The sequence below is a fragment of the Lethenteron reissneri genome, chromosome 10 (assembly GCF_015708825.2).
Source record: "Lethenteron reissneri isolate LAM-NWPU_2019-01 chromosome 10, ASM1570882v1, whole genome shotgun sequence".
Classification (NCBI taxonomy): domain Eukaryota; kingdom Metazoa; phylum Chordata; class Hyperoartia; order Petromyzontiformes; family Petromyzontidae; genus Lethenteron; species Lethenteron reissneri.
In genome coordinates this window covers 5015002-5039029 of record NC_083788.1, presented here as the reverse complement: position 1 = coordinate 5039029, position 24028 = coordinate 5015002, and the positions used below count along the sequence as shown (strand labels likewise).

Here is a 24028-nt window from a genome sequence, read left to right as displayed (position 1 = left end):
TCGGACATGGGTCGTTGGAGGCAAATCGTCTGCCTCTGTTTGTGTCGCCAGAATGATAATCACACGAACCCACATTGCTGCCCGTAAACACACACAAACGCAGAGCACGAGAAATAATAAGTATAACCCGTAAAAACAAAGTTTTTCACTATAAATCTTTTATATGCGTGGCGGCTAGAGTCCTCTCGTCCTCTGGCTTGAGATGGCTGCCACCTATGGATCAGATGATTGTCTGCCAGTATTAAGCAATTGGTAATTAAATATTTAATTTGTTTTCCCTAAACAGTGTAAAATTTTGGAAAAATTTTTTCACGAACATTAATTGTCTCGCACAACGAGTCTGTGTGCAAAATGTCAACTCGATTGGATCACGGGAAGTGGGTTAAAAAACGACCGAAAGATTTACACGGTCATAAGCAAGCAAGCAAGCACGCAAGCACGCAAGCAAGCAAGCATGCGAACTTAATATAAAGGATTTAAAAACACGTTTGTTTTTAACCCTTTCTGCCAATAAAACAGGAGGTGTTAATATCTTCTTGGTTCTTTCGGTAAAGTCACGTAGAAGGGAAATAATAAAATAATAAAAATAAAACATAATAAAATAATTCTCACGACGTTTCGGCCACAACGCAAGTTGCCGTCCTCAGGTGAAGAACAGGCCTGTCGGAAAGACAGCGTCTGAATTCAGACGCTGCCTTTCCGATAGACCTGTTCTTATTATGTTTTATCATTTTATTATTTTGTTATTTCCCTTCTACGTGACTTTACCAAAAGAACCAAGAAGATGAATCCCTGCAGTCACGAAAGCTTTAAATCGAAATTTAGGTGTTAAGATGTTCGAACACCAAATAGATGAATCTTGAACCTAAAGCTTTCGTGACTGCAGGAATTCATATTCCATGGGTCTTTCAAAAAAGCCACGGAGACAGAAAAAAATAATCAAAATTTTCACAATATGACGACAACACAAGTAATCGTCTTCACCTGCGATCGTAACGTCGTGATATTGTTATTATTCCACCATGGGAACCTCATTTGGCAGTACACATTATCAGAGTTATGTCTTTTGTTTGTATTATGACTGCAGGTATTGCGGTCTATGCAAACATGACTCCTTGTAAAAAGGTGTCAGTTTTGTTGCCAGATAGAAGGGTAAAAAACACAATTATCATTGTTATTATTATTTTGATTCTTTTTTTCTATCTACGTGGCTTTACCGAAAGACCCAAACAATACCAAATAGAAACCTTTCGGCAAGGAATCAAGAACTGCATTAACCACACGCGCTACTTGTGCTGAACATGCAAACGAACATGCTCTGATAATCACATTTGCATTGCCTTTGAAACTGATTGGCGACACCGGAGACAACTTTCTTGAGGGCCAAATCTCGCTACCACCAGTGTCAGAACCAGAGAACGACGCCAACAAGCGAACAGCACAAAGTCAATGCCACACGTATCGGAGCGCTTATAGCTCGGGGTGAGCGGCTGCATCATGGGAAAGCGTTTTGCCGGTATCGATGAAAAATAAGAAGAGGTTTTCCCATTCTTAGGTTTTTTCGCTAAAGTCACGTAGGTAAAAACATTGAAAAGTAAAATAAAATAAAAATCACGACGTTTCGGAGGCAACACAAGCTTCCGTCTTCAGGTGGAACCGTCACAGCCACGACAGCTGTATCAAGTAAATGAAGCTTGTGTTGCCTCCGAAACGTCGTGATTTTTATTTTATTTTACTTTTTAATGTTTTTACCTATGTGACTTTACCGAAAAAACCTAAGAATATGAATCATTGCAGTCACGAAAGCTTCAAATCTAGAAGAGGTTTTCCCCTTTCTGGCAATCAAACAGAAAAACACGCACAGCGCTTGCAAATTCAATCTCACCCGCAGGTAAACACGCTTCCCGCTGCAAGGCAGGCAACCACCCCTCCAATTCCATCGCCTATTTCCCACCCAGTGTTCCCCGCCCCACCGCATTTCGCACTCTAATTAGAAGGGCCCCCCTCCACCCCTCCCCACCACCTCTGAAGAACCGAGTAGAACAAGGGGCAGTGTTTGGGACAAGGTTAACACCCCGCGGGGTGCCAATCACTTGTGCCAACAAACCACTAAGGAGACGACAAGTGGAGGACAAGAGAAGTTAATTAGACGGCTCGTTAAGGCGTGACTCACAGGGTGCGACTGGCATGTATGCACGTGTGTGTGCACAGGGACTCCTCCACTTACGAACACTCGACTTGCGAACTTTTCAGATCTACGAACAAACCTGTCCGAATATCCGAATGTCCCAACGACCTCCTGTATACCAGGCGAGGTAGTTAACATCTCTTAGCCAACGTGATGATGATGACAGAGAGAGACACCGCAGACTCCAAATATACAGCAGCAGGCGTCAGGGTCGGGATTGAACACACGACCTCCTGTATACCAGGCGAGGTAGTTAACATCACCTAGCCACCGTGTTGATGATGAGAGAGAGAGACACCGCAGACTCCAAATACACAGCAGGCGTCAGGGTCGTGATCAAACCCACGACCTCCTGTATACCAGGCGAGGTAGTTAACATCTCCTAGCCACCGTGATGATGATGAGAGAGAGAGACACCGCAGACTCCAAATATACAGCAGCAGGCGTCAGGGTCGTGATCGAACCCACGACCTCCTGTGTACCAGGCGAGGTAGTTAACATCTCCTAGCCACCGTGATGATGATGAGAAAGAGAGAGACACCGCAGATACCAAATATACAGCAGGCGTCAGGGTCGTGATCGAACCCACGACCTCCTGTGTACCAGGCGAGGTAGTTAACATCTCCTAGCCACCGTGATGATGATGAGAGAGAGAGAGACACCGCAGACTCCAAATATACAGCAGCAGGCGTCAGGGTCGTGATCGAACCCACGACCTCCTGTGTACCAGGCGAGGTAGTTAACATCTCCTCGCCACCGTGACTCAAAACCGCACCCGGCACACCACATCCGGTATACCCCTGGCGATGGCTGACTGCGGCTATAAAATTCCGCGAGCATTGAAGCCGTTCTGCGGACGGTATCCGGCGTTCAGTGTCAACTCCCGCGGCTCACAGGGCCGGACGATATGAACGCTGGATATGAATGCGGCACGAGCGCTGAGTTGAAAGTGCGTGAGCCAGAGGCGTTCACCACCGGTGCCCTGCTGGGTCATGGCGACCCTCCCCTCCCCTCCACGCTTTTGCGGAGGAATTTTCAGCTCCCTAAAAATGCTCTCACAAACACAGAGAGAGAGAGAACGGATGAGAGAGAGAGAGGGCGAGAGAGCGAGCGAGAGAGAGAGAGAGCGAGCGAGCGAGGGTTACATAAAGCCCCGTTAAAAAAAATATTTACGAAATGATGAACGAAACAAAGTGCCGAATACACCGAGCATCTTCTTGTTTCCACTGATCGTAAAAGCGAGTGGGAAGGTGGAAGTACATCTTCATTCATGAGACAGCGTTAGGAGATCACATAGCCCTGACCCTCGTCCTAACCCGAACCCCGAATCTCTGAGTTACCAGCCGCTGGGATGAGAGGGCGACTGAAGTTGCTTCCATGAATAAGGGCCGAGCGGTCTCTCTGCGCAACAGATCGAACGCATGAAAGAGGGCTGCACGTCAAGCGGCTGTGGAGCGTTGTCATTCAACTTGAGCATTTAGGGGTCAGATCATGGCAACTATACATACAAAAGCGTCTTTCAGGGCCACTGATGAATATTCCACATTTCTACGGCAAGGGTTGTGAGTCTGTGTGTGTGTGGGTGTACTCGTGGTTCGATTCCCGCTCACGGCCAACACCGGTGACGACTATCTGAACCGGTCCCGGGCCTCCCCTAGGTCGACTCAGCCTCAAATGAGTACCTGGTTGCGGTGTGTAAACATCGCCACTGGGGAGACAAAGGCGGCCGGGCGTGTACCGTTCCCGCCTTCATAGGTGGTCGCTAACAGCACTTGCCCCTACAGTCTGTTAAGGCTGTACGGGAGATCTTTGTACTCGTGTGTGTGTGTATGTGTGTCTATAAGACGTCAGGGTCGTGGTGCTGGCCACACCACCCCGTCGCGTACCGTGCCAACCTTCATAGGCGCTGCCCGCTAACAGCGCTTGCCCCAACAGTATTGTTGAAGGCTATACGGGGGATCTTTGCCACGTGTGTGTCTGTGTCTATATGTTACCGTGCCAACGTCACAATGGGAAAGCACAGGCGGTACACGTGCCAGTCATCTCGGTCAACCTATCACCGGTGAGAGTTTATCTGCGTGTCTCTGTGATTGCGTCTTTGTGTCGCCATGTGCCTGCGTATGTCTCTATCTGCGTGTGTGTGTGTGGGCGCCACGGTGGCTAGGAGATGTTAACTACCTCGCCTGGTATACAGGAGGTCGTGGCTTCGATCCCGACCCTTACGATGCCTTTAAATTTGGAGTCTGCGTGTCTCTTTCCTCGTTGTCGCGTGGATTTTTCTCCGGGCCCTCCAGATTTTCCCCTCCACATTTAGAATCAACATCATCACGCGTGTGGCGTATTTGGCTGCTGAAGAAAATACCCACAAAGCTCAGCGTGGCCTTACCTGGTACGATACACTCTTCACGTGACGGCCTCCAGGTGCACCTAGCCTGGCACAAGCGCTGATTGGGGACGTCACCATCCTTTAGTGGCCAAACAGGTGGGGTGTTCGGCGTCTACAGGTGTGACAAAGACAGCCTTAACAGACTGTAGGGGCAAGTGCTGTTAGCGAGTAGCACCTATGAAGGCCGGCACGGCACACGAGGGGGTGGGTGGCCAGCACCACGCCCGGCCGCCTTTGTCTCCCCAGCGGCGATGTTTACAACACACCGCAACAGGTACTCATTTGAGGCTGAGTCGACCTAAGGGCAGGCCCAGGACCGGTTAAGATAATCTTCACTGGTGTTGGTCGTGAGCGGGAATCGAACTCGGGTCGCCGGGTTCATAGGGCAGCGCGCTAACCACTACACCACCGCTCCCCACACAACAACAACAACCGCCATTCGCCACCAAGTGGCGGTGACGTCACCACGACGCTTGTGCCAGGCCCTGTGCACCTTGAGGCCACGTGAAGTGTCGAACACACCCACGTGCTCGCACACACACACACCCACGTGCTCACACACACATCCACGTGCTCACACACACACCCACGTGCTCCCACACACACACATCCACGTGCTCACACACACCCACGTGCTCACACACACACACCCACGTGCTCACACACACACACACACGTGCTCACACACATACACACACGTGCTCACACACACACACACGTGCTCACACACATACACACCCACGTGCTCACACACACACACACGTGCTCACACACACACACCCACATGCTCACACACACCCACGTGCTCACACACACACCCCCACGTGCTCACACACACACACCCACCCACGTGCTCACACGCACACACACACACGTGCTCACACACATCCACGTGCTCACACACACCCACGTGCTCACACACACACACACACGTGCTCACACACACACACACCCACGTGCTCACACACACACGTGCTCACACACACACGTGCTCACACACACCCACGTGCTCACACACACACACACACGTGCTCACACACACCCACGTGCTCACACACACCCACGTGCTCACACACACACACGTGCTCACACACACACACACCCACGTGCTCACACACACACACACACACCCACGTGCTCACACACACACACTCACGTGCTCGCACACACACACCCACGTGCTCGCACACACACACCCACGTGCTCACACACACACACGTGCTCACACACACACACCCACGTGCTCACACACACCCACGTGCTCGCACACACACACGCGCGCGCGCGCAATACAAAGGCACCGCGTGTCTCTGCTTAATGTCAGCCTCGCAAAGTAGTCACCTCTTGGCATTGGGAGAGGTTACAGTCAATAATTCCATTTTTCTCTCCCCCGTTCACCGCGAGGGGACATCGCTTTGGACACACCGGGCCGCCAGCACGGGGAGACCTGGGTTCGATCCCTGGCCCCGCGCGGCGAGCTCTCAGCCCAAACAATGATGGTAACAAAATAATAAAAATAAAACATAATAAAACAATTCTCACGACGTTTCGGCCACAACGCAAGAAGCCGTCCTCAGGTGAAAACCAGGTCTGTCGAGGTGACAGCGTCTGAATGACGCTGTCACCACGACAGACGCTGTCGCCTCGACAGACCTGGTTTTCACCTGAGGACGGCTGCTTGCGTTGTGGCCGAAACGTCGTGAGAATTGTTTTATTATGTTTTGTTTTTATTATTTTATTACTTCCCTTCTACGTGATGACTTTACCGAAAGAACCAAGAAGATGAATCCCTGCAGTCACGAACGCTTTAAATCGAAATTTAATTATGGTAACTTTTTGACGTAAAGCTTTCGTGGCTGCAGGGATTCATCTTCTTGGTTCTTTCGGTAAAGTCATCACGTAGAAGGCAAGTAATAAAATAATAAAACTATAAAACGTGACAATTTTATTGTTTTATATATTTATTATTGTATTGTTTCCCTTCTACGTGACTTTACCGAAAGAACCAAGAATACAATGATGGTAACAACAATAACCTATATATATAAAAGGGAAATTTGTGAATATGTGTGTCTTTTTTCAATGTTTAGCGTACTTCCCAACATGCTACAACCTTGAAATGTGGCATGTGGGTAGCTTCCAGACTCTACACAATGCAAAACGTATAAAAATAGACTTTTGCATTTGGTGGCGCAATAATAGAAATAATATATTGCACGGCAAGTGAGCGGTGACGTCACATCTGTGATGTCACCCGCATGCGGCAGCGTCACGCAGTGTGCCTGCTGACGTCACGCAGTGTGCCTGCTGACGTCACCCCTTCCCCCCCACCGCATAGGCCGTGGATTAATCCAAGAAAAGAATCCAAGTCTCGTCCGAAGCCGGCTAGTAAAGCTAGTGTGTCTTTATCTATATTGATGTTGATGTAAAGCGGTGCTGAGGTTCAGCTGGAACAGTCCGAAACGCCGCTCCGGTAACTATCTCGACACCCGGCGACATCCATCTCATCTCGCCTTTTCTTTTGTTGTTGTCCTCACATCAGAGGTCGCAACCGGGTACCTGATATCCGTACCCTACCCGATACCCAGCTACCCGTACCCGGCCGGGTATGGGTACGGGTAGCCGTTTGCGACTCTGGTGCGGCCGGGTACGGGTACGGGTAGGCCGTGAGTCACTGGTGAGTAACTGTTTGTCACTCATTTCGGGTAGGGTACGGGTAGGGAACGGCTACCCGTACCCGGCTGGGTACGGGTACGGGTGTAGAGGAGTAGAGGAGAATGGTGGCGTCGTGTGCGCTGTCCGGTGCGGTGACATCACGGGACGTGGGGTCGCGCGCGCTGGGCAGTGCACGTGACGTCACGCCTCAGAGGGTATTTAAGGGAGACCCCGTGACGTAAGCGGGGTCACTGGAGGAACGGGGATAATAGAAGGGGTAAAGAGGGAACCTGGGATAGTGATACGTGTTAATAAACCCTGGCGGAAGCCCCTAACTCACCTCCGTCTCCGAGTACCTCCGTCTACTACTCAACACGGGTACCCATTTGCGACCCTGGTGCGGCCGGGTACGGGTAAGGAATCAAAACCCGTTTGCGACCTCTGCCTCACATCTAATACGGCTCAAGCCTCCCGTGCGTCACGTGACTTCTCTCTCTCTGTGTGTGTGTATGTGGCCACCCCCCGACTCTGAATCCCTCCCCTCTCATCTCCATCTCTCGATCTAAATGAGCCCAAGGCTTCCTTGGGCCGCCCCCATGATGCACCCCTGCCTCTCGCATCTCCACGTCTTCATCAAAATCAGCTCAAGCCTTCCGCAAGTCACGTGGCGTGTGTGTGTGTGCGGCCAGCCCCACCACTCTGAATCCATGCCCTCGCTACTCCGTTTATCTTTTTAATTTTCCATGATAGAGTTTTTCGGGTTAGATCGCACGTGCAAATGTACACGATCTAACGCAAAAAATGTACGCGACCGCACCACGGGAGGTGCTCATTTAAGGTCGACATCACTGTCAACCCCTTATCAGTGCCCCGACCTTCTTACAGGACCAATTCAGACCTTATTGGTCAACCCGTGCCCCCTTGTCAACCTCAACGTTCATCCTACAAAGTCCCATCAACAAGGGAGAAACACAAACACATAGACACAAAAACACCGTGTTTCAACTCAATGTCCCTGTACGAGAACACGGGGTAAACCGCACCGGTTGGCAGGTTTGGGTTGAGTCGACCTAGGGCCGGCATCGGGACCGGTGGAGGGAATCGCCACCGACGGCAGTCACGGCTCTAGAATCGAACTCGGGTGGCCGGGTTTGACGCGCAGTGCGTCCACCACTACACTACCGCTACCCAGCAATAGCAAAGACAAAGATCCCCCGTGTAGCCTGTAACAGACTGTAGGGGCAAGTGCTGTTAGCGAGCACCTATGAAGGCCGGCACGGCACACGAGGGGGTGGGGTGGCCGACAATCACGCCCGGCCGCCTTTGTATCCCCAGTGGCGATGTTTACACGACACACCAGGTACTCATTTGATGCTGAGTCGACCTAGGGGAGGACCAGGACCGGGTCAAATAATCGTCACTTGGTGTTGGCCGTGAGCGGGAATCGAACTCGGGTAGCCGGGTTCATAGCGCAGCGTAGCGCTAACCGCTGCACCACCGCTCCCCACAAAATGACGACGCTGCACACGCGTACATACATACACACGCAGATATATGAAACTAAACCGGCGTGCAATTAATTAAAAAGCATTTACTCGATGCTAGATTTGAAGCTTTCGTGACTGCAAGGATTCATATTCTTAGGTTTTTTCGGTAAAGTTACGTAGGTAAAAAATTGGAAATTGTTTTTATTTAATTATTATTCTTTTTATTTATTCTTATTATTTTATTTTACTTTTATTAATTTTAATTTTAATTTTTTACCTACGTGACTTTACCGAAAAAACCTAAGAATAAGCATTTACTCGTCCAAAAAAAATCAACACGCAGCATTCGTAAACACTCACAATGGTGACATCATCTCGGGCAACCGATGGAACAACTGATCATCACCACAGAAGCGGGACCCTGCAGCTGTTTCTGCTGGGTTACCACGAGCAAGCCACGTGTTGGTGAGTGATGTTGTGGACAACAATAGTCCGTTGCGATGTCTTGGACGATGTTGAGTCCTGCTCGGACCGCGATCCTGCACAGACGGTCTTGACACCTGGAAGGTCACCACCGTTGACTTTACTGATGAGACACTGAACATCGAAACCGGCCCGCGACTTTTTGCATCTGGAAATTCACCAGCGTTGATTCAAGCGAGCCTGGCTTCACTGATGAGAAACTGAACGTCGAAAACCGGTCTGCAGCTATAAACACCCGGCGGTTCTGCGTTGATTCAAGCGAGCCGGACATCACTGATGAAAAACTGAACGTCGAAATCGATCAATGTTGACTCTAAACATCCGGGCAGTTCACCACGCAGCGTTGATTCGAACAAGTCTGACTCCGCTGCCAAATGAGACACCGATTACAGAGTCTCAGCTTGTGCCGAACCAATGCTGATTGAACGATGAGCTCCCAGACGTGCCGTATGTCTGTACGTACAGTATATGTGCTTTCTTGAGCAGGGGGACCTTGCGGGCGCTGCAGGATTTCAGTCCTTCACGGCGTAGTGTGTTACCAACTGTTTTCTTGGTGACTATGGTCCCAGCTGCCTTGAGATCATTGACAAGATCCTCCCGTGTAGTTCTGGGCTGATTCCTCACCGTTCTCATGATCATTGCAACTCCACGAGGTGAGATCTTGCATGGAGCCCCAGGCCGAGGGAGATTGACAGTTCTTTTGTGTTTCTTCCATTTGCGAATAATCGCACCAACTGTTGTCACCTTCTCACCAAGCTGCTTGGCGATGGTCTTGTAGCCCATTCCAGCCTTGTGTAGGTCTACAATCTTGTCCCTGACATCCTTGGATAGCTCTTTGGTCTTGACCATGGTGGAGAGTTTGGAATCTGATTGATTGCTTCTGTGAACAGGTGTCTTTTATACAGGTAACAAGCTGAGATTAGGAGCACTCCCTTTAAGAGTGTGCTCCTAATCTCAGCTCGTGTATTAAAGACACCTGGGAGCCAGAAATCTTTTTGATTGAGAGGAGGTCAAATACGTATTTCCCTCATTAAAATGCAAATCAATTTATAACATTTTTGACATGTGTTTTTCTGGATTTTGTTGTTGTTATTCTGTTTCTCACTGTTCAAATAAACCTACCATTAAAATTATAGACTGATCATTTCTTTGTCAGTGGGCAAACGTACAAAATCATCAGGGGATCAAATACTTTTTTCCATCACTGTATGTTGGAACGTCTTTCTCAACGCGCGTAGCCAGCCGTGCCCCATGGGATGTCCCGTGGGGTTCGAGGGTGGTCTGTGTCTAGGAGGCTACTTTGTGGCTGGTGGAGAGACGGGTGGGTGGGAGGATTTGGCGATGGGAAACAGCTGGCCGACTCGGGGCATGGCGAGACATCGGTTGGGTTAACCGGTTGATCAATTCCGTGATATTGTGGGTGTTGTGTGCCTTATTTACCATCCATAATAGAAGGGGTGGGGTGGGGGGGTGAGATCGCGTAAAGCTAAATGTGTCGTTGAAGCAGCCAGTTAAGCAAGGTCTGTCACGTAAACGGCACATTCATATTGACGCGATCAATCCCGAAAAAAAACCTCTAATCGATAATAGTGGCCGCGAAAGCCTACTGCGTGTTAAACTGACTTTATATATTTGATGATTATATATATATAATACGATTATATATATTTTGTTACTTGTTGTCTAACGTAAAAATGAAATCTATTAATTGTGGAACGGTGCCGACATCAATCTCCCATTCATAGATGAAGACAAAATACAGTTTTAAAAACCCTAACCCGAGTTAGCACTCACACAGACAAACCCATTTTAGCTTCGACGGACTGTGTTGGTGGCAAGTGTCATTGTAGAGGCTGGGTCATGTAGCCCGCATGCCCAGCCACCGTATGCCTAAACAGCTTTTGTTCGGCCGGATCGAGGGGGCTAAACGGGCGCGGCACGGGCTAGAGAAGAGATGGAGTGATGTGGTACAGGAGGACGTGGAGCTGAGTGGACTTGCCGATGACTGCTACCAGCGGTGTCAAGATCGGCCTCAGTGGAGGAGGCTCGTGAAGGACGCTACTGGGCAGTTGGAGGCAGTCGCCCTCCAACAACAACGGAGGGCGGAGGAGCGACGCTCACAACAACGAGCGGAGCGCCGGGTGGCTAAAGCACAGAAAGTTGGTACAGTAGGGGGCACAGGTGGTGCATCAGCCAGTCATCTCGGTCATCTCAGTCAGTCGACCCGTGGCAACTGGGTCTGCCCCGTGACCTCCAGCCAGCGGGCGTTCGACACTTCACGTGGCCTCAAGGTGCACATGGCCTGGCACAAGCGTCGTGGTGACGTCACCGACACTTAGTGGCGAATGGCGGTTGTTCTTGTTGTAGAGGAGCACCTATGAAGGCCGGCACGGCACACGAGGGGGAGAGTGAGTAGCACCACGCCCGACCGCCTTTGTCTCCCCAGCGTCGATGTTTTCGTTCTTTTCACAACACACATCGCACCGGGCACTCATTTGAGGCGGAGTCGACCTAGTCCGAGGCCCAGGACCGGTTCAGGCAATCGTCGCCTGGCGTTAGCCGTGAGCCGGAATCGATCTCGGCTCGCCGGGTGCGTAGCGCAGCGCGCAAACCACTCCCGCTCCCCCACCACACACACAAAGACAAAGATCCCCCGTATAGCCTGAACAGACTGTAGGGGCAAGTGCTGTTAGCGAGCACCTATGAAGGCCGGAACGGTACACGAGGGGGTGGGTGGCCAGCACCACGCCCGACCGCCTTTGTCTCCCTAGTGGCGATGTTTACACACCGCACCAGGTACTCATTTAAGGCTGAGTCGACCTAGGGGAGGCCCAGGACCGGTTCAGATAATCGTCACTGGTGTTAGCCGTGAGCGGGAATCGAACCCGGGTCGCCAGGTTCATAGCGCAGCGCGCTAACCGCTACACTACCGCTCCCCACACACACACACACACACACTGACACACACACACACTGACACACACATTGACACACACACACATTGACACACACACACATTGACACACACACTGACACACACATTGACACACACATTGACACACACATATTGACACACACATTGACACACACACACATTGACACACACATATTGACACACACACACATTAACACACACACACATTGACACACACACATTGACACACACACATTGACACGCACACACATTGACACACACACATTGACACACACACATTGACACACACACGCACACATATTGACACACACACATTGACACACACACATTGACACACGCACATTGACACACACACACATTGACACACACATTAACACACACATATTGACACACACACATTGACACATACATTGACACACACACAAACTAACACACACATTGACACACGCACATTCACACACACACACACACATTGACACACACACACATTGACACACACACACTTCCAAACCACCACCATCATCATCATCGCTCGAAAAGTCCACACAAAGAAACCTCGAAGGTCTGATCATTCACCGAATCATTGAAGCTTTTCCGGTCCTTCTCTCGTGGGTTGCCGCGTTGTCAATGAAGGTTCGGCCCTTCTGTAACCCACGTGAAGGTCACCGCCCCCCCCCTTACCCATCCCCCATTCTGTGTATCCCACCCATCCATACAGGAACCCTCTCCCAGCCTCCCACCCATCCACTCAACCCCCATTCTCAAACCATCGCCTTCTGTCTCGAGTCGACAATGCGCCCATGTGGAGCGGCAAATTATCTCCGTCGGATACCTCCAAGGACGGACACACCGTCGTGTATTTGTCCTCGTTCCTCGCGAGAGCCACGCGAACCGGCTTGTCAGTCCACTGCTGGATGAGGGCGGCCTCAAACGTGGAGTTTGTGGTGGCCAGGAGATGTTAACTAGCTCGCCTGGTACGCAGGAGGTCGTGGGTTCGATCACGACCCTGGCGCCTGCTGCTGTATATTTGGAGTTTGTGTGTGTGTCTCTCTCTCATCATCATCACGGTGGCTATGAGATGTTAACTACCTCGCCTGGTACGCAGGAGGTCGTGGGTTCGATCCCGACCCTGACGCCTGCTGCTGTATATTTGGAGTTTGCATCTCTCTCTCATCATCACAGTGGCTAGGAGATGTTAACTACCTCGCCTGGTATGCAGGAGGACGTGGGTTCGAGCCATACCCTGACGCCTGCTGCTCTATATTTGGAGTTTGCGTGTCTCTCTCTCATCATAATCATGATCACGGTGGTGTAATGTTCACTACCTCGCCTGGTACGGAAGAGTTCGTGGGTTCGATCACGACCCTGACGCCTGCTGTATATTTGGAGTTTGTGGTGTCTTTTTTTCCGTGGTCGCGTGGATTTTTTTTTCTCAGGGTTTTCCCCTCCACATTTAGAAACATACATTGATATTATTTAGATGATTTAGGCTGCGATAAATCTCCACGTGATAAGACACTTTTTTCCGCTATCATTTGTGGCCAGGTCGTTTCTGAAAATGAAGTTAACACCTCAGTAGGCTTTGCCTGTGTAATATGAGAATATATCCGGCTCACTGACGTATCACACCTTGTCATGGTGATTGGCTCTGCCGGTCCTGGCTTACAGCCAATGGGGGGAAGCCTGGGGGCATGGCCCTGACGTGATGGAAAGGTGACAGCTATGGAGATTGGTTCTGCTGGCTTTGGCCTCAGCCAATGGGGAGATGAGTCAGGGGCGTGGTCCCGGGAGCTGACGAGGGAGCCTGGAAGATTCGATGCAGGCTAACGAGGATTGGCTGAGCGTACCACGTGACCCGGGTATTAAATAGGGGTATAGAGGAACGACACGTGGTCAGAACGGGAAACAACGGAGGAAGGGGCCACGCAAGAGCGGGGCTCCGAGTTGCCACGTGGCAGTGCGTCTCTCTCGGTCTATCTGTCCCTTCACGTTGTCTATCAGCAGCGTGAAGTAGATGTAACCCAAAGTGAATAAAAGACGGATTCCAGAAGTCGTCTCAAAGAGCTTTATTACAAGTGGTAGGATGAAGATGGTTTGGTATAATAGAATACGACGTTTCGATTGCAACACAAGCAACCATCGTCAGGTACAAATAAATGAAAAAACAAACATCGTAAACTTGGAAATATAATGCGATACAACACAGAGAGTCGGCCTACACAAGAGTCAACACCCCACCTGGTTGATTACGTTCTTCAAAAGATTACTAAATTGTCCAGGTTGGTGGGGGGAGGAAGGCTGGGTGGGGTGGACATGCCCACCCAACCCAACCACGACGCCACCTACTCCAAGGTCAATGCTGATGATAATGACCATTACGTAACATCAGGCAAGCCATAATACAATACTACAGTATACATACATAGCAATAACTAGTATGCAATCATTTACTCATTTAGCACTGAGAGTCGCAACTGTCAGGAGGGGCTCCTGCCTCTGCCGCCTTGGCGTTTTGTGTTTTTTATCCGGCCAACTAATAATACTGGTCAACACACTTTTTCTGGCATAAGGTATCCCAACGGTTTCAAGGTAATTTTGGGGTGCTGATTCCAAATCTGGCATCAGTTTTTATCTATATCAAATATTGCATTTTCAATTAAAACTGCAGAAGAAAAATATTAAATAAATGTGGATATCTACATACAATTATACTATAAACACACTATCCTAAAAATACAGCACCGTATTTTAACACTAAAGCAGTCACTGACTCGCAACAACTTGCATTTATAAGTGACAGAGTTAATTTCGGGTAAAATCAATGAAAATGGGGTATGCCGATAGCATAAAAATGAGATGTGATAGAGCAAATCTGAGATCAGATTTGGAATCAGCGCCCTGAAATTTGTCTAAAACAGCTGCAAAGTCCAGGCCAGAAAAAAAACGTGTTTTTTGTTGTTGACCAGTTTAATTGTATTACTGACGACGACGATTACGCCGCCGCTGCTGCTGCTGCCGCTGAGCCGTCTTCATTCTTCTAGTGTGCTAAGACACGCGGAGCATCCCGGACAAAGCCGCCCTCACGCCTCGCGGAGTGCAACAGATGGCGATGATAGTAATAGGTTTTTACCCTTTCAACTGGTACAAAATCTGACACCTTTATACAAGGCATCATGTTTGCAATAACCTCAACACAAGAAGTCAAGATGCAAACAAAAAGAAACAACTCTGATGATGATATTGACATGCACTGTGCTGAAGTTGATTGGTCCACACCCGAGACAGCTTTCTTTAGAGCCTAGTCTCCACTGGTGTTGGACCAGATGACGCCAAAAGGCGTACAACTCAAAGACAGCGCACTATCAGAGTATTGAGAGCTCGGGGTAAGCATTTACACTATGAGACCTCCTTTACCAGTGGCAAAATATAATAATAGGTTTTTACCCTTTCAACTGGTACAAAATCTGACACCTTTATACAAGGCATCATGTTTGCAATAACCTCAACACAAGAAGTCAAAATGCAAACAAAAAGAAACAACTCTGATGATGATAATGATATGCACTGTCCTTGAAGTTGATTGGTCCACACCCGAGACAGATTTCTTTAGAGCCTAGTCTCCACTGGTGTTGGACCAGGTGACGCCAAAAGGCGTACAACTCAAAGACAGCGCACTATCAGAGTATTGAGAGCTCGGGGTAAGCATTTACAATATGAGACATCCTTTACCAGTGGCAAAATATAATAATAGGTTTTTACCCTTTTAACTGGTACAAAATCTGACACCTTTATACAAGGCATCATGTTTGCAATAACCTCAACACAAGAAGTCAAAATGCAAACAAAAAAAAACAACCCTGATGATGATAATGATATTCTTAGGTTGTTTCGGTAAAGTCACGTAGGTAAAACATTAAAATTAATAAAAGTAAAATAAAATAAAAATCACGACGTTTCGGAGGCAACACAAGCTTCCGTGTTGCCTCCGAAACGTCGTGATTTTTATTTATTTTACTTTTATTAATTTTAATGTTTTACCTACGTGACTTTACCGAAAAACGCTAAGAATATGAATCCTTGCAGTCACGAAAGCTTCAAATCTAGGATGATAATGACATGCACTGTCCTTGAAGTTGATTGTGGTCCACACCCGAGACAGATGGAGATGAGTCCACACCTCGCCGCAGACTCACGCGGTCTCCAGAGCGGCAATGTCCACACACCGCAAGCGATACTCACATTTGAGACGGAGTGGACCCAGGGTGAGCCCCAGGATTGATTCGGACGCAGCAAAACGTCGATTTACATCTCTCCCCTCCCTCCCCCTCTGTACGTCGTCACTTTATTGACACCACCACCACCACCACCCACCACCACCACCACCCACCACCACCACCACCCACCACCACCACCACCACCCATCACCACCACCACCCACCACCACCACCACCCACCACCACCACCACCCACCACCACCACCACCACCACCACCACCACCCATCACCACCACCACCCACCACCACATCACCCACCAACCACCACCACCACCACCACCACCACACCACCACCCACCACCACCACCACCACCACCCACCACCACTACCCGATTTGCTTCGCCACAGCCCCACACTTACGTCGCTGACAGCAGCGTCGTCCGTCGTTTCTCGTTATCCGTCGCCTCTCAGCTACACCTCCATCACCTCCACCACCCACCACCACCACCACTACCACCACCCACCACCACCCACCACTACCACCACCACCCACCACCACCACCCACCACCACCACCACCCACCACCACCACCCACCACTACCACCACCCACCCACCACTACCACCACCCACCACTACCACCACTACCACCACCACCCACCACCACCACCCACCACCACCACCACCCACCACCACCACCACCCACCACCACCCACAACCACCACCCACACCCACCACCCACCACCACCCACCACCACCCACCACTACCACCACCACCACCACCCACCACCACCACCACTACCACCACCACCCACCACCACCCCCACCACCCACCACTACCCTCCAAGTTCGCTTTGATCGAGTTCGCTTCGACATTCGTCATCGTAGGACATTGGAGGAACGCATCCCCCACGTAAACCGGGGTTTTGCTGTAAATCGCCGCTGGCGTCGGCGGCCGTGAGCGGGAATGGAACTCGGGTTCGCAGCTGAAACGCTCACCGCCGCACCGCCGCGATGAACACCACCACACGCAAAGACAAAGACGCCCCGTGTAGCCTTAACAGACTGTTGGGGCAAGTGTTGTTAGCGAGCACAACACACACACGCGCACGCAGCCAAAACACCCCCAGTGGACACGTTACATAAACGCGCATTGTGTTGTACAAGGACAGCGAACGTCACTGGCACACAATTCGTTATGCAAACTGTTGGGTGGGTTTGGGAAATGTATTTATTTATATTTCCAACACAATGCAAACACACATTAGAGAGAGGAGAGAGATGAGAGAGAGAACACACACACACACACAATGGTACCACACACACACATACACGAGGTCACCGCGTCCGATTCAGCCGAGGGGGGTGAGTGGGATCGGGAAGGGAATCGCCGTTGCGATCAAAGGCGGTGATGAGTGAAAGAAACGCAGAAGGCGACAGAGAGAGCGAGAAGAGAGCGAGCGAGTAACAGGAGAGAGACAGCCTCCACTTCTACCCGACGGACGGTCCTCATCTTTGGATACCCGAAGGGCGACGGACTCCAACATCTTCAGGGTCTGGTCAACGTGCTCGTCGGCTACGCTCGCCATGCACAGGGCGAGGAAGGTGACCCTGGAGGGGAAACGTCCGGCCAGCAGCCTGGGCATCTTCCGCGCTCTGGTTGGAGCCAGGGGGTGTGTGGGCTGGAGTTCCGCCATGCGGCGTGGCTGACCCACGCCGTGCCGGCCTTCAAGGAGCAGTGGGCGATGGAGGAGGCCGTGTGCTCGGTGGCAGATGACGGGGAGCTCTGCATGCTGATATGAGCTACCCGTCGGAGGCCGTTGGACTTGCGAGAAGGGCTGCGTGCAGATGCAGCACTTGTCCTAGTTAAAAAAAGAGCGAGAGAAAAAGCGAGAGAGAGAGAGCGACACGGAGTAGGAAGAGAGGAGGTAGAGACTTTTGACTTTAAAACAACTTTTATTGCCGCCAGCAGCAAAAAGCACTGGAGGCGATTTCAATATGAAATACATGAAGTCAACAAAATAAAACAAACGCTACAAATCGACGCGCTGTGGCGCTAAAAGCACCACGCACAACACGAAAGAAAAGTCACGTGGTGGTTGTGGTGGTCATCACGCACGCCACGGTGACGAGCGAGCGCTTCAGAAGGTGAACACCACGAGGGTGCCGTCCACGCTGGTGCAGAGAGGGGCTTTTCCAGCTCCCCAGCGTTCGAAGAAGACGTGCACATCACCGACATATGTGTGGTACATGGCGTGCTTCAGCCGCAGCCGCGCCTTGAGGGGGCCCCTGAACACTGGAAGCACAGAGCAGCCGTCAGTGTCACCTTCCAGCATGTACACCGCCATCTTCGCCTGAGCACAGGCGAAGTTGGCGAGGTCATGGCGCTTGCTAGCCAGGTAAGGCACCCCCCATATACGAAGCTGCTGTTGTAGAAGGGTACCCCCAGTTTCCTGAAGATGTCCCCCAAAAGGCGGAACATTGGTTTGAGCCGCTGGCAGCGTAAGTACCGGTGGGGCAGATCCTCCCTCGCACCGCAGGAAATGCACGAGTCTGTTACCCCTGGCAAGAGATTCGGCTGAGCCACACGGCCGATGGCAAGGTGCAGTGTGCCAACCTCCACTGGCGGTTACCGCAGCGTTTGGCTACAGGGGGAGACTTGTACATTAGTTTCCACTGAGGGGCGGCCACAATGAGAGGAGAAAAATGTTCTGTCCAATTTTGTGTCCGGTAGGTCGGCCAGGTCCTGGGAATGCAGCGCCTTGACACAGCACGTGTAGAGCGCCTTGACGCAGCACGTGTAGAGCGCCTTGACACAGCACGTGTAGAGCGCCTTGACGCAGCACGTGTAGAGCGCCTTGACGCAGCACGTGTAGAGCGCCTTGACACAGCACGTGTAGATCGCCTTGACACAGCACGTGTAGAGCGCCTTGACACAGCACGTGTAGAGCGTCTTGACACAGCACGTATAGAGCGCCTTGACACAGCACGTGTAGAGCGCCTTGACACAGCACGTGTAGAGCGCCTTGACACATCACGTGTAGAGCGCCTTGACACAGCACGTGTAAAGCACCTTGACACAGTCACGTGTAGAGCGCCTTGACACAGCACGTATAGAGCGCCTTGACACAGTCACGTGTAGAGCGACTTGACACAGTCACGTGGGGAGCGCCTTGACACAGTCACGTGTAGAGCGCCTTGACACAGCACGTGTAGAGCGCCTTGACACAGCACGTGTAGAGCGCCTTGACACAGCACGTGTAGAGCGCCTTGACACAGTCACGTGTAGAGCGCCTTGACACAGCACGTGTAGAGCGCCTTGACGCAGCACGTGTAAAGCGCCTTGACACATCACGTGCAGAGCGCCTTGACACAGCACGTGTAGAGCGCCTTGACACAGCACGTGCAGAGCGCCTTGACACAGCACGTGTAGAGCGCCTTGACACAGCACGTGTAGAGCGCCTTGACACAGCACGTGTAGAGCGCCTTGACACAGCACGTGTAGAGCGCCTTGACACAGCACGTGTAGAGCGCCTTGACACAGCACGTGTAGAGCGCCTTGACACAGCACGTGTAGAGCGCCTTGACACAGTCACGTGTAGAGCGCCTTGACACAGCACGTGTAGAGCGCCTTGACGCAGCACGTGTAAAGCGCCTTGACACATCACGTGCAGAGCGCCTTGACACAGCACGTGTAGAGCGCCTTGACACAGCACGTGCAGAGCGCCTTGACACAGCACGTGTAGAGCGCCTTGACACAGCACGTGTAGAGCGCCTTGACACAGCACGTGTAGAGCGCCTTGACACAGCACGTGTAGAGCGCCTTGACACAGCACGTGTAGAGCGCCTTGACACAGCACGTGCAGAGCGCCTTGACACATCACGTGTAGAGCGCCTTGACACAGCACGTGTAGAGCGCCTTGACACAGCACGTGTAGAGCACCTTGACACAGCACGTGTAGAGCGCCTTGTCACAGCACGTGTAGAGCGCCTTGACACAGCCACGTGTAGAGCGCCTTGACACAGCCACGTGTAGAGCGCCTTGCACGTGTAGAGCGCCTAGACACAGCACGTGTAGAGCACCTTGACACAGCACGTGTAGAGCACCTTGACACAGCACGTGTATAGCGCCTTAACACAGCACGTGTAGAGCGCCTTGACACAGCACGTGTAGAGCACCTTGACACAGCCACGTGTAGAGCGCCTTGACACAGCACGTGTAGAGCGCCTTGACACAGCACGTGTAGAGCGCCTTGACACAGCACGTGTAGAGTGCCTTGACACAGCACGTGTAGAGCGCCTTGACGCAGCACGTGTAGAGCGCCTTGACGCAGCACGCGTAGAGCGCCTTGACACAGCACGTGTAGAGCGCCTTGACACAGCACGTGCAGAGCGCCTTGACACAGCCACGTGTAGAGCGCCTTGACGCAGCACGTGTAGAGCGCCTTGACACAGCCACGTGTAGAGCACCTTGACACAGTCACGTGTAGAGCGCCTTGACACAGTCACGTGTAGAGCGCCTTGACACAGCACGTATAGAGCGCCTTGACACAGTCACGTGTAGAGCGCCTTGACGCAGCACGTATAGAGCGCCTTGACACAGCACGTGTAGAGCGCCTTGACACAGCACGTGTAGAGCGCATTGACACAGTCACGTGTAGAGCGCCTTGACACAGCACGTGTAGAGTGCCTTGACACAGCACGTGTAGAGCGCCTTGACACGGCACGTGTAGAGCGCCTTGACACAGCCACGTGTAGAGCGCCTTGACACGGCACGTGTAGAGCGCCTTGACACAGCCACGTGTAGAGCGCCTTGACACAGCACGTGTAGAGCGCCTTGACACAGCACGTGTAGAGTGCCTTGACACAGCACGTGTAGAGCGCCTTGACACAGCACGTGTAGAGCGCCTTGACACAGCCACGTGTAGAGTGCCTTGACACGGCACGTGTAGAGCGCCTTGACACAGCACGTGTAGAGCGCCTTGACACAGCACGCGTAGAGCGCCTTGACACAGCACGTGTAGAGCGCCTTGACACAGCACGTGTAGAGCGCCTTGACACAGCACGTGTAGAGCGCCTTGAAACAGCACATGTAGAGCGCCTTGACGCAGCACGTGCAGAGCGCCTTGACGCAGCACGTGTAGAGCGCCTTGAAACAGCACGTGTAGAGCGCCTTGACGCAGCACGTGTAGAGCGCCTTGACGCAGCACGTGTAGAGCGCCTTGACACAGCACGTGTAGAGCGCCTTGAAACAGCACGTGTAGAGCGCCTTGACACAGCACGTGTAGAGCGCCTTGACACAGCCACGTGTAGAGCGCCTTGACACAGTCACGTGTAGAGCGCCTTGACGCAGCACGTGTAGAGCGCCTTGACGCAGCACGTGTAGAGCGCCTTGACGCAGCACGTGTAGAGCGCCTTTACACAGCCACGTGTAGAGCGCCTTGACACAGCACGTGTAGAGCGCCTTGACACAGCACGTGTAGAGCGCCTTGACACAGGACGTGTAGAGTGCCTTGACACAGCACGTGTAGAGCGCCTCGACACAGCACGTGTAGAGCGCCTTGACACAGCCACGTGTAGAGCGCCTTGACACGGCACGTGTAGAGCGCCTTGACACAGCACGTGTAGAGCGCCTTGACGCAGCACGTGTAGAGCGCCTTGACACAGTCACGTGTAGAGCGCCTTGACGCAGCACGTGTAGAGCGCCTTGACGCAGCACGTGTAGAGCGCCTTGACGCAGCACGTGTAGAGCGCCTTTACACAGCCACGTGTAGAGCGCCTTGACACAGCACGTGTAGAGCGCCTTGACACAGCACGTGTAAAGCGCCTTGACACAGGACGTGTAGAGTGCCTTGACACAGCACGTGTAGAGCGCCTCGACACAGCACGTGTAGAGCGCCTTGACACAGCCACGTGTAGAGCGCCTTGACACGGCACGTGTAGAGCGCCTTGACACAGCACGTGTAGAGCGCCTTGACGCAGCACGTGTAGAGCGCTTTGCTTGGGCACTCTTCAGGGGCACGTTCCTGCAGCCTCGGAGCTTCAGTAGCTTGCCGGAGTCGCTGTGGACGGGGGGCTGCGCGCAGGGGAAGCACAACTCCGGGAAAGAAGAGGAGGGGGGGGCACCGCCATCCCCTGGTGCCTGCAGCAGCTCCTTCATGGCGCGGAGCGATGTCCCACAGCGGTTTCTCCCCGGCGAGCATGGAGCGGTGTCCCCTAGCGGTGTTGGCGATCTCAGCTGCGGTCTTCCACTTGGGCTGGTGGCCCTGCACGAGGTGGAAGACTGTCCGCAGCCCTGCCGATGTGAGGCGTAGAGCCAGGGCCCTCTCCCCTCTGATTCCCTGGAAAAGTCCGTTTCAGAACAAGGACTCGTTCAGGAACTGCGCGAGGTCGTAGGGTGCCACGCACGTTCTGCTCCTCTCGAAGCTCCGCCACGCGTCTAAGGGGCTCTGGTGATAACCTGGCAGCCTCGTGTAGTCGACCAGGCTCAGGTCCATCAGGAAGAGCTCCTTTCCGTACCCCGGGAACCCCCCTGCGTTCCTCAGCAGGGCGAGGGCCGGCGACTACCAGTGTAGCTCCTCCCGGTCGTACAGCAGCCGCCTGACTGCCATGAACCTGAAACTCGTGACCCTGAAGCTCATGACCCTGGCGGCGACGTCCACCAGACCCTGACCGCCCTCGCCCACCGGCAGGCAGAGAACGCCCGGCCTGAGCCAGTGCTTCCCGTGCCAGACGAAGTGTGCGCGAGTGAGAAGATAACTCTGGTGAGTAGCCAAGCAGGAGGCTGGAGGGCCTTGGTCTTGTGCCACAGCACGCAGTATGCAGCCAGGGTGTTAGCGACGAGCACTCGGCCCCTGAATGACATCTGCGGAGCGAGGCGTGCGCCCATGTTAGTAATTTAGCCTCGATTGTGTCGGCCAGCTCGGTCCAATTGTTCAGAGCGACGTCGTGGGGGTTTCCCCAGGTACTTGACTCCGTCGCCCCCCCAAACGACTTCTCCTGGGAGGAGCACAGAGCGAACGCCGCCTCGTGACCCCAAGCACAGAGAGGGCCTCGCACTTGGGCCAGTTGACCCTGGTGGAGGAGGCCCTCTCATACACGGCAAACACCTGGCAGAGTGCAGAGACGTGATGCGCGTCGTTGAGCACGACGCATCATGTCGTCTGCGTAAGCCGAGAGCTTGATGACCGCGTTCTCAGGTGAGTGTGTGAGTGTGTGGGTGAGTGTGTTAGTGTGTGAGTGAGTGAGAGTGAGTGTGTGGGTGAGTGAGTGAGTGAGTATGTGAGTGAGTGTGTGAGTGAGTGAGTGAGTGTGGGTGTGAGTGTGTGAGTGAGTGAGTGAGTGTGTGAGTGAGTGTGGGTGTGAGTGTGTGAGTGAGTGAGTGTGTGAGTGAGTGTGGGTGTGAGTGTGTGAGTGAGTGAGAGTGAGTGAGTGAGTGAATGTGTGAGTGAGTGTGTGTGAGTGTGTGAGTGAGTGAGTGTGGGTGTGAGTGAGTGAGTGAGTGTGTGAGTGAGTGTATGTGAGTGTGTGAGTGAGTGTGTGAGTGTGTGAGTGAGTGCGTGAGTGTATGAGTGGGTGTGTGAGTGTGTGAGTGAGTGAGTGTGGGTGTGAGTGAGTGAGTGTGTGAGTGAGTGCGTGAATGTGTGAGTGGGTGTGTGAGTGTGTGAGTGAGTGTATGTGTG

The 24028-nt window shown here is 52.2% G+C and overlaps 1 protein-coding gene across 1 annotated transcript in view; it reads right to left on the bottom strand.

The window, feature by feature from the left end:
* The window catches only part of LOC133340720 (matrix metalloproteinase-21-like), a 47481-nt gene extending 24975 nt beyond the window's left edge, over window positions 1-22506 (bottom strand). The window contains exons 1-3 of the mRNA XM_061549110.1: window positions 22356-22506; window positions 18597-18642; window positions 17870-17957 (exon numbers count right to left, since the gene is read on the bottom strand). Of these exons, the coding sequence (XP_061405094.1) occupies window positions 17870-17957; window positions 18597-18642; window positions 22356-22506 (285 nt within the window). The remainder of the gene's footprint in view (window positions 1-17869; window positions 17958-18596; window positions 18643-22355) is intronic.
* Between the last annotated feature and the right edge of the window lie 1522 nt (window positions 22507-24028).